General features: G+C 33.5%; 2 protein-coding genes across 4 annotated transcripts in view; both read right to left on the bottom strand.

Annotated features, from left to right (window-relative positions):
• Positions 1-12453, bottom strand: part of LOC127706915 (protein SSUH2 homolog) — a 373615-nt gene that overhangs the window by 229074 nt on the left and 132088 nt on the right. Inside the window, exon 14 of one of the 3 annotated variants that reach the window (XR_007984652.1) lies at positions 4410-4956. The exons of the other annotated variants lie outside the window; for them this stretch is intronic. The gene's annotated coding sequence lies outside the window, so the exon portion shown is untranslated. Of the gene's footprint in view, positions 1-4409; positions 4957-12453 lie in introns of those variants that run through there. 3 annotated transcript variants of the gene reach the window in all.
• Positions 7966-12453, bottom strand: part of LOC127706948 (uncharacterized) — a 30594-nt gene continuing 26106 nt past the window's right edge. Inside the window, exon 5 of the mRNA XM_052211670.1 lies at positions 7966-8871. Within this exon, the coding sequence (XP_052067630.1) occupies positions 8686-8871 (186 nt within the window). The 3' untranslated portion in view covers positions 7966-8685. The remainder of the gene's footprint in view (positions 8872-12453) is intronic.

Raw genomic sequence — 12453 nt, forward strand, 5'->3', positions numbered from 1 at the left:
TATTGGTATGGAGCTAGTATTTCTGTTTTCACACATTTATTTTTTATGTCGTTGTGCTTTCGAATTTAACAACAAAGTCAAACGTGTACCATTTCCATGTGCACCTAATTATAACACAGAGAAACGCTATCTCCTTTTCGTAGATGTTCCGAATGCCTTATTCGTTACATTGATAGCATGCTGTTATATCTTTGTAATCTTTAGATTAGTGCAGACTCGGCAACAGGTAAATGGAGACCAGGGTTTGAGTGAATTACAAATTCAACAGGAAAGAAAAGCAGCATTGCGAATGCGCTATAATATGATTACTCTTAGCTGTATCATGGGTGTAACAGCTTGTTCAATTTTACCCAGAACCCTCCATGGTCTGCACGCTAACTTTACTGGTACTATCAATGATGAAATTGTCAGAGCCACTAACAATTTGCTTTTGCTCAATCCTTTGGTAGACCCCTTCATTAAAATTTTCAGAATCGAAGAAGTACGCTGCCAGTTGATATGCAGATTTCGATCCAACAGAACGACACCTTCAACATTAGAAACGCAAACAGCAATTACACCTACATCGAGGAATCTATTTGGTGGCATGGCTGATGTAACTAAATAACAAACAACCGCATGGAAACCTCACAACACAAAATTCTTAATTCTGATATTTTGATATTTTGAACTGTATATCGTTGTGTTCAATAATCTAATATGTGGTTGCTCTTTACATCTTATATGTACAGACATTTCAATCAATATGTTTTGATGTGTGACTATGAAAGTCTGAGTTTGGATATTGGGTGAACAGTTTGTATCTGTTACCTAATTATTTACTGTTTTCATTAAAACAATCAAATTATCCATGTTTTTTATTATCATTATCAGAATATCAATTAACTTTTGTTATTTGATGTGTTAAGTAAATTACTATCTTAAATAGTGCTTAATTATACTCAGATTTATTGTTATTTGTAATGATTAGTTTTGTCGTTTTATTTTGTATAAAAATCTTGGTTGAAATTTTGCAAAATAAGATCGCCGCACTCAGGATTCTTCAAACATTGTCAGTCTGTAATAAAAGTATTCTATTCTTCTCAATGAATTATTATAAACAGTGACACCGTCCGAACCGTTGTCAGAGATATCAAACAATTGAGAGAGCTGTAGTCATCCTGTCAGAACAACCCTACCAGTCAACAATTATCCCGTTGATAGTTGTACGGTATGTAAAGTAAATATGGAATGTCGATTATGATGAATGATGATGTTTTGGTGATATATGTCAATTAAACAACAGCCAAAATCATAAAAAGCAATAACGGACAGAGTGAGGTCAAAATATTAAGGTAGAGAGGTGTTTTAAAAAGACGAAAAACTTCCAATTTTGAGGGAGTTGCTATCTTAGTTTTGGTACAATCATAATAGATTTTTCATTCAAATTACAAAAGGAATGTGTCAACTTCTTTACGCAGAGTTGACCAAGAGGGATTTCGCCTTCTTTTATATCCCTTTTAGAACTAGAGCTCCGCAAGTATCCAAGTATTCATTAATCTTTGACTCTCAAATTTATGATTTGAGCGTTCCTGATAAAGGATCATCAAGAAAAACGCGTCGGATGTACCATTTATAAAGATTTATTTTCATATTCTACATAATAAATATAGTATAAAATCGGTGTCAGTGCCAGAAAGATTTGAACCCAGTTTTCATTGTATTTGTTTTAAGAAGATGAAACCAGGTGAAATTTGAGTATAAAATAATCTAAATAATATACTGCCTTTTTTCCTACATTCGTAAGATAGAAATGTTATTCTGCTCCATGCATTGCTGTTGAAGACAATTTTGATACATAATAGTGTCAAATGTTTCATGAAAGGTCATCTCGAACCAAGACGAATAAGTTTGTTTTAAAGGAGGTTTTACAGTATCCATACCTTTGTTTGATATAAATATTTTTTTTCAGTTTTGATGGTACTACTTATTTTTATAAAGATACTGAATTATAATAGTGCTAAGATTAAAGCATCCTACTATGTTTAGTTAAGAATGGAGGACTTTTTGAAATTCGACAGGGCATGAAATCAATTCTGAGGAAATTGCCCCTTGCTCTTCTCCATTATTTTCCATCTAGTCTAGGCCAGGACCCGATCTAGAGATTGTCATTCAGTATTGGTATTTTCTCTTCATTAAATCGGGGAAATCAGAAACATTTTTAACCTTTATCTAAATTTTAACTAAGAAATAAACAATTGTTTTATCATTACGGACTCTGTTTCGCAACTTTCAAAAGATTCTCTTTCATAAATCTCAAATGTCAACTTGAGTTTTGCAAACTTTTTTCAGTTTTTTTATGATCCTGAACATGACACTTGCTACAGGACATGTCTATATAATTGCATGAAAGGAGATTCATTCATAGCTGAATATATCTTTTATAAAAATTAGATGTGGTATGATTGCAAATGAGACGAACTATAAAAATTATAAAATAACAAATAAAGTTCATGCTTCCGAAGCGCTTTTCTTGATTTACCTACATCAGGAACGCTCAAAGCCAAGTATTTGAAAGACAAGAATGTATAAGACCCGAAACAGTTGAAGAGCTTTATGACAAAAAAGGACCTAAAATATTAGCCATAATGAGAACATAATTCTGTAAATTGTATTAATTGAAATACGTAAACATAAAGGATTGGAAAGGATTTGAGTAATTAATACATTTACATCTACATCGTTAACTTGTAAAAGATCGTTGACCCATCGCAAAAGTTCAAATGGAGCATATTAAAAGTGGCGTCATTCAAGTGGTACACTTGCATATTAACAGGCGTAGGCTTAAACAGACTTCGTAAATGGTAGAAGTCAAATGAGCCTGGTCTTGGAGGCCTTGATGTCATCTATGTCTAGTATGTCTAGTGGTATTGTCTTCCATTACTTGATTTTCCTGTCGAAAAAGCTGTGTCGTTATTGTTTTCCTGTGTCATCATGTCTAATGAAACATTTCGTGTGAGATTGTCTTGTGTGCCTTGTTGCTTGTATGATATACACATGTAAAATGGCAATGGTTAACATCCGTTTAACATGCGTAAAACGTACAACGTTATAATTGAAATGATGGCATAGTACAAGTATTTTTATTTTATTGGATGCCCATTTTTAAATCATGGTGTTTTGTCATCAAGTTTATCGTTCGTACAACGTATGTTTGAACATAAGTAAATTACGTGTATAAAGTTTGTAAAACGTACTTTTTAACATACGTTAATGCATGCAATTCGTCCGTTAACTATAGGCAACAGTTGTTTACCGATGTCATTTTTTCACCAGTGTAGTCTGCTATCGGAATTCCTAGCTTTTTGAAATAAAAGTAATCTTGGTATTGTTCACCGTTGTTGAAGTGATGGTTATTCAAACTTAAATGTGGGTAGTGTCCACATGTGGACACAGATGATGCCCCCGCTTGCATATCATAGTTGTAAAGGGACATAACTGAAGAACGGTAAAAGTGAGGCTACCCAAATTTGAACTTGATCTGAGTTTTGTGGTAATAAGTATTGTGTGTAAGTCTCATAACATTTGGGTGAGGCTAACTTAAGTTGAGGACAGAAACTAAAAATTCAGCAATTTTTCTAATTGTAAACACACATAACTCTAGAACGGTTGTGTATAAGTTTTATAACATTTGGTTGAGACAAACTGAAGTAAGAGAACGGAAACGAAAAATTCAACAATTTTTATGTTTATAAAGGGACATAACTCAAATTCCCTACTTTATCTGTATTATGTAGTAATAAGCATTGTGTATAAGTTTCATAACATTTGGTTGAGGCAAACTAAAGTTAGAAAACGGAAACAAAAAAATTGTACTTGATCTTAGTTTTGTGGTAATGAATATTGTGTATAGGTTTCATAATGTTTGGGGCAAACTTAAGTTACAGAATGGAAACTAAATATTTTCCAATCTTTCGATTTATAAAGGGGCATAACTCAATAATGGTTAAAGTGACACTACCCAAATTTAACATGATCTGTGTATTATCAGTGGAAGTCAAAATTAAACATTGCATTGTATAAAGCATTGATTGTAGTTGATTCAACTATAATCATGGACAAAGGAAGACAACTCCAATTTTAATAAAATGCTCTGCTGGGCGCAGCTTGATACGACCGCAGAGGCCGAACCCTGAAAAGTTGGGGCAAGTATGGACACAACATTCAAGCTTGATACACCACTGAATTTGGATTGTGATTAAATATTTGACACAGTATAGGTTTCTGACATAGAATGAATGTGGTCTAAGAAGTTAAAAAATTTTAATTTACCTATTCAAACCATATTATTATTATTTGCTTTTATATATAAATCAGAAATAACCAATTTAAAATGGAAAATTTTAAAGAAAAAAAGGGGAACCCCCCCGCCAAATTTTTTGAACCCCCTTATGATTCATCACCCCCAAACTCAATCCCAGCCTTCCCTTTGTGGTATAGTACCTTGCAGTACAATTTCAGAGAGATCCATACACTTGAACACAAGTTATTGTCTGGAAACTAGAAAAATGCTTGTTTTTTGGCCCCAAATTCCTAAACGTTTAGGGCAATTACCCCAAAACTCAAACCCAGCTTTCCCTTTATGATATGGAAGCTTGTAGTACAATTTCATAAAGATCCATACACTTGCACACAAGTTATTGTCCTGAAACTAGAAAGATGCTTGTTTTTTTGCCCCTTTTTGGCCCCTAATTCCTAAAATTTTGAGGCAATTACCCCTTAAATCAATCCCAGCCTTCCCTTTGTGGTATGGTACCTTGCAGTACAATTTCAGAGAGATCCATACACTTGAACACAAGTTATTGTCTGGAAACTAGAAAAATGCTTATTTTTGGCCCCTTTTTGGATCCTTATTCCTAAACGTTTTGGGCAATTACCACCAAACTCAATTCCAGCTTTCCCTTTGTGATATGGAACCTTGTAGTACAATTTCATAAAGATCCATACACTTACACACAAGTTATTGTCATGAAACTAGAAAAATGCTTGTTTTTTCCCCTTTTTGGCCCCTAATTCCTAAAATTTGGAGGCAATTACCCCCTAAATCAATTTTCATAACATTTGGTTGAGGCAAACTCAAGTTAGAGAACGGAAACCAATTTTGGGACGTACGTTCGTATGTACGTACAGACGGACAAGGGTAAAACTTAATGCCCCCACCGCTATGGCGGGGGCATAATTAACATTGACCAATGAACCATGAAAATGAGGTCAAGGTCAGATGAAACCTGCCGTACTGACATGTACACCTTTCAATCATTCCATAAACCAGATATAGTTGACCTACTGCTTACATTGTTATAAATTAGGACAGTATCTGAAAAACGGACCTAATCACTTGACTTAAACCTTGATCACTGATCCAATAAATGAAGTCTGGTGAAGCTGTCTGCTGAAATATAGACCTTGCAAGGAACCCTTATACCAAATATAGTTATCCTATTACTCATAATAAATGAGAAAATCACATGACAAATAAACTAAACTTTTTTTCAAGCAGTTGCTGTACCATGACTAGAGGCTCTAAATAGCCTCTGTCGCTCTATGTGCATATACAAACAAAGGACACTCTCCAACATTGTAGATGAGTATAGAATTCATGACAAAAATCTCTTTTTTGTTGATCTTGTAATGCTGATCTTTTTGTTTGCTGAGTTTCTCTCTATCTTCTTTAATTTTTGCTCAAAACACAAAACAGGGTAAAAATAATCCTCATTTAAGGGCAATAACTCCTATAAAGAGTGACAGTCTACTAGCTATATTTGCAACATTGGACTTGTTTGTAGATCTTGCTTTGCTGATCATTTTTGTTATTTATAGTTACTATTTATCTATTATAACTTTTATCATATAAGGCAAAACGCAAAAAAATTGGTTAAAATCGTCATTAAAGGGCAATAACTCCAATTAGGAGTCGAACTATTTCCTCCATTTTGTCTTAACTGTAGATCTTGTCTTGTTGATCATTTTTACTTTTTAAAGTTTCTATATATCTATTAAATTTTTTTAGATATAAGGCAAAAAAGCATACATTGGTAAAAATCCTAATCAAAGGGTAATAACTCTAATAAGAAGTTGACTGTCGATTTCAACCTAGCAGACTTATTTGTTTGTTTTGTCGTGCTGATCATTTTTGCTGTTTAAAGTTTTCAAGATAATAGGCAAAAATGAAAAAAATAAATGGGGAATGTGTCCATGGGACACAGATGATGCCCCTGCTTGCATATCATATAAAGTTATAAAGGGATATAACTGAAGAACAGTAAAAGTGACGCTACCCAAATTTGTATTTGATCTGAGTTTTGTGGTAATACGTTTTGTGTATAAGTTTCATAACATTTGGTTGAGATAAACCTAAGTTAAGAGAACAGAAACGAAAAATTCAGCAATTTTTCCATTTGTAAAGGGGCATAACTCTAGAACAGAAAAAGTGACACCACCAAAATTCATACTTGATCTGTATTTTGTGGTAATAAGCATTGTATATAAGTTTCATAACATTTGGTTGAGGCTAACTTAAGTTAGAGAACGGAAACGAAAAATTCAGCAATCTCTCCATTTGTAAAGAGGCATAACTCTAGAACTGTTAAAGTGACACCACCAAAAGTCAAACTTGATCTGTATTTTGTGGTAATAAGCATTGTGTATAAGTTTCATAACATTTGGTTGAGACAAACTAAAGTTAGAGAATGGAAACCAACTTTAGGACGTACGGACGTACAGACGGACAAGGGTAAAGCTTAATGCCCCATCCGCTATTGCGGGGGCATAAAAATGGTAAAATTTGTCATTTAAGAGAAATAACTCCTATAAGAAGCCCCCCGACAATTTTGACGTAAATGACAATTGGTAGAACTCAACATTCTGAACATTTCTGCTCATGTCAGATTTTTTTATTTATAGGTTGCACTTCTGTAAATATAGACAATGCAATTTCCCATAGGAACTCTTCTAACGGCTAAAACTGTGCCACTTTTACTATGAACTTTCGTAAAAAATTATATCCTAGATTAAAAAGTTTATATGCACTACAATTTTTTTCAAAGGTAAAAACATAGGGCTGAGCAGCATATTTTCAACATTTATATGCCTCAAACTTCTAAGAATTTTAACTTATACTAAACTTCTGTACTACCCCTCCCTTCAATTTGGGTCTTCCTAAGAATTCATGTTGGCCGCTATCCATGTGTTTTTATACTGGTAACATTCTCAAGTTGTGTCTCTACAAGATGAAGCATAAAGATCATATATGGGAACCAGAAGGTAAACAAAACAAAATATCTATGAATATTAAATTTCTCCCCAAAAGAGGCGTGGTTTGTGAAACAGCTGTATTTACAAAGTGCAACCTATAACGGTTTTCAAAATAATAGACAAAACTTGCATTTTACCCCTATGTTCTATTTTTAGCCATGTCAGCCATCTTGGTTGGCAGGCGGGATCATCAGAAATACTTTTGAAACTAGATACCCCAATGATGATTGTGGCCAAGTTTGGTTTTATTTGGTCCATTTATTGAGAAGATTTTTGTAAAAGTTAACGGATGATGATGATGACGGACAACAGACGACGGACGCCAAGTGAAGTGTAAAGCTCACTTGGCCCTTTGGGCCAGATGAACTAAAAAAGATGTCAGGGACAATGAACATATGACAAACAGAAACTTCGTAACATAAGTCATCTGTTAATAAGGTACGAAGCCTCCAGGTCTTCTACCCTCTGAAATATTAAGCTTAATACAAATAGTTTACGCTGACGCTGTCATCGCCACCGGAAAGTTTTCCCTATGTTTCACATTCTGCAAATTTCTTTGCAGGTGAGACAAAAGCAAAACATGATGTATCAACAATGAGCAAAACCCATACCCTAAAGTCAAATATAAAAGGCTCTGGAATGACAAATGTGAAAAAATTCAAACGAGAAAACTAACAGTCTGACATTTTATATAAAGCAATTAACAAAATGCTATTATGACAGACAGCCACCAACGACAAACACTGCAATACAGATCCTGAGTTTGAACAGGCACAAAAATAATGTAACAGGATTAAGCATGTTTGTTAGTGCTCAACCATCCCCTTACTGGGACAGTGGTGCATCCGCCCATTGAAGTATAGTATACAGTATAGTAAAAGAATGTACATATGAATGTAAAATAAAACAGACTGTTAGATGAACGAAAAAAATTGTTATCTGATTTAAAACAGTACATTTTCCTTAGAAAACAAACCATGACGAATCAAACCCTGTCCACGCAAGAGCACTGGCAAACTTGTTGGAGAAAAATTTTCCTTTTACTACCCTTTTAATGTATAATCAGTTATTTTTTCTGCAAAAAATCTTGAAATGAGATTATCATATCACATTCGCAGACGAACATATTTTTTTTTCATATTTGTCTTTAAAATTTGAAGACAACAGTTGGGCTAATCCTGACATGTTTGAATGAGTCTTGATTTACATGGCAAGTGTGATGTATGCATAGCAAGAGATTAAAACCCTATGAATTATTATACAAATGATAGATCCTGATGTACTGTAAGTACGTTGAAGAAATTCATTGTTTACTGGCTTGATTCCTATAAATATTTATTCCCATTTGAATTAAACCAATGTCAGTAGTTCTTCAATAAACAGTTTCTTTGTTTACAATTCAAGACATTGAAGTAATACTTTCATTCCTAAAAATATATCAATAAGTTGACTTCTTCCTTGTTTAGTTAAGATATTACATTGTGGGCTATAGCGAACAGTTGCATGTGCATTTTTTATATTTCCTTTTTTAAGCTGCTCCCAGAATTGTCCACTGGTACGTAAAGATGTAACAGTAACCTGAAAAATTGTTGAAATTTATAACAGCATCTTCTAAAATCTTTGACAATACTACAAACAATAATAAGCAGGGTCAACGGTTAATAATTGTTTTTGGGGAAACCTCAACTATATAAGTCTTGAATGTTCCCACATTGATTTCCTGGATGACGTTATCTGAGTATCAGGAATGTAAAGTAAACTTTGTTTAACATGTGACAGGTTATGATGATCAAGAGATGCTAACCCTGTCACACACCTACTCAGACTCCATTTTGGGTAAATACCAATTTATTTATTTTCACTTCCATGATTATCTGTTTTTAACCTAGACTTTTTTTTAGGGGGTCTTGGGTGTTCCTTGAAGTTATTCCAGAAACATGCATCTTCCATTGAAATAGTATGATATCTAAATAATACTTTTAATTTTCCATGCAAGCATATTTCAACAGCAAGGGCTGCAGGCGAGACATACTGACTAATTCATTTAAAATGATTCTTTCATCCAATGGTCTGATGACTTTTAGTACTTTCTGATTTCTCAGAGTTCAGCTGAGTTCAATAAAATTTTATTATTAGACTTTATAAAATAACATTAACAATACCAATTTTACTGCACCAGATGTCCATTTCCACAATTAATGTCTTTTTAATGATACTCAATTAAAACCAAAATATTTGAAAATCCAAAACTTAATACAACCGTTGAAGACCTGATAAAACCATAAACTGTTAACACCGATATATGTCTCGCCTATTTGTTATTTTGATAATGCAAATGTTGAAATTAAAAAAGCAATACTTTAACATGTAAGTTATGCAAATATTTAAAGTCAATGAACCATGACCGAAGGTACAGGGCTATATAAACAATCTCCCTGGAAATCAGATGTGTCAATGCTAATACAACTGCATCCCAAATACCATTGACTTTTCATAAATCGTTCCCTTTAAACAAACCTAAACACAAACATTAACTGGTAAACTATGCAAAAGTTTCAAAGTAAATGAACCATAATGAGGGAGTGGGGTTATATAATCTCCACGGAAATGAAACTTGCAAATGCCAATACATTTGCATACCCATACCAAATATTAATGACTTAACATAAGTGGTTCATCTTAAACTGACCTAATCACAAACTTATACATATAAACTAAGCAAAAGTTTCAAAGTCAATAGACTGTGACTGAGGGGTAAGGACCAAATATACTCCATGAAAATGAGATGTGCTAATTCTTATACAACTGCATACCAATTATCATTGACCTACCATTAACAGTTCCCCTTAAACTGACCTAATCACATACTAATACATTTATGACGCCGCCGCCGTAAACAGCATACCTATGTCTCACTTTTTGACTCCGTCAAGGCGAGACAAAAACAAACTTACAGTATAGCAAAATCCTGACAAAAAATCAGAGCTTTGAGTAAGAGAGATATATTCCTTAATTTTGACTGTTAATATCGACTCAGTCATGCTAGAGGCTAAAATATTTGACAATCCAAAACCTAATACAAGAAAAACGTTGAAGAGGTGATAAAACCAAACTAGAGGCTCTAAAGAGCCTGAGTCGCTCACCTTGGTCTATGTGCATATTCGTTAAATGACACTCTCCAACATTGTAGACGAGAATAGATTTCATGACAAAAATTTCTGTTTTTGTTGATCTCAGATTGCTGATCACTTAGTCTGTTTAGTTTCTCTCTATCTTCTTTAGTTTTTGCTCAAAACACAAAAGAGGGTAAAAAAAATCCTCATTTAAGGGCAATCACTCCTATAAAGAGTGACAGTCTAATAACTATATCGGCAAAATTTGACTTGTTAGAATATCTTGCCTTGCTGATCATTTTTGTGATTTAAAGTGTCTATTTATCTATTATAATTTTTATCATATAAGGCAAAATGCAAAACAAGAGGATCTCAAGAGCCTGAATCGCTCACCTGTATTTCAGAGGAGAAGATTTTTAAATGTTAGCAAACTTGATGAACAAATTGTGTAAAATTATCTTTAAAGGGCAATAACTCCTTAAGGGGTCAATTGATCATTATGGTCATATTAACTTTTTTGTAGATCTTACTTTGTTGAACATTATTGCTGCTTACAGTTTATATATATCTATAATAATATTCAAAATAATAACAAAAAACTGCAAAATTTTGTTAAAACTACCAATTCGGTGGCAGCAACCCAACAATGGGTCGTTCGATTCGTCTGAAAATTTCAGGGCAGATAGATTTTGACCAATTAAACAATTTTACCCCTGTCACATTTGCTCTAAAAATTTAGTTTTTGAGATATAAGCCAAAAACTGCATTTGACCCTTATGTTCTATTTTTAGCCATGGCAGCCATGTTTGTTGATGGATACAAACTTCGGATAAAATTTATAAACAAGATAACCTAAGGAACATTTATTTAAAGTTTGAAGGTAATTGGCCCAGTAATTTCAGAGGAGAAGATTTTAAAATGTTAGCAAACTTGATGAACAAATTGTGTAAAATTGTCTTTAAAGGGCAATAACTCCTTAAGGGGTCAATTGACAATTATGGTCATATTAACTTTTTTGTAGATCTTACTTTGTTGAACATTATTGCTGCTTACAGTTTATATATATCTATAATAATATTCAAAATAATAACAAAAAACAGAAAATTTTGGTAAAACTACCAATTCGGTGGCAGCAACCCAACAATGGGTTGTTCGATTCGTCTGAAAATTTCAGAGCTGATAGATCTTGACCAATTGAACAATTTTACCACTTGTCAGATTTGCTCTAAAAGCTTTAGTTTTTGAGATATAAGCCAAAAACTGCATTTGACCCCTATGTTCTATTTTTAGCCATGGCGGCCATGTTTGTCGATGGATCAAAACTTTGGATACAATTTATGAACTAGATACCCTAAGGAACATTTAGTTAAAGTTTGAAGGTATTTGGCCGAGTAGTTTCAGAGGAGAAGATTTTTGAAATAGTTTACGACAACAGACGACAACCGACGACGACGGAGGACGCCACATGGGGCCCTTCGGACCCTGGTGAACTAAAAATGGTAACAATTGTCATTAAAGGGCAATAAATCCAATAAGGAGAAGTCAGACAATTTCCCGCCATATTGCCTAAATTGTAGTCTTGTCTTGCTGATCATTTTTGCTTATTCAAGTTTCTATCTATCTTTCCATTATAACTTTTAAGATATAAGGCAAAAACACAAAAAATTGGTAAAAATCGTCAACAAAGGGCAATAACTCAAATAAAGAGTCGACTGATGATTTCAACCATGAGACTTATTTGTAGACCTTGTTTTGCTGATCATTTTTGCACTTTAAAGTTTCTCCCTATCTATAATAGTTTCCAAGATAATAGGCAAAAATGAAAAAAAATGGTAAAATTTGTCATTTAAGGGCAATAACTCCTATAAGAAGTCGTCTGACAGTTTTCATGTATGTGAACAATTGGTACAGCTCAACATTCTGAACATTTTTGCCCTGTCAGATTTTCTCTATTATAACGGTTTTCAAAATAATAAATAAAACTTGCATTTTACCCCCTATGTTCTTTTTTTTGCCATGTCAGCCATCTTGGTTGGCATGCAGGGTC

This window comes from Mytilus californianus, unplaced genomic scaffold, assembly GCF_021869535.1.
Source record: "Mytilus californianus isolate M0D057914Y unplaced genomic scaffold, xbMytCali1.0.p SCAF_1, whole genome shotgun sequence".
Taxonomy (NCBI): domain Eukaryota; kingdom Metazoa; phylum Mollusca; class Bivalvia; order Mytilida; family Mytilidae; genus Mytilus; species Mytilus californianus.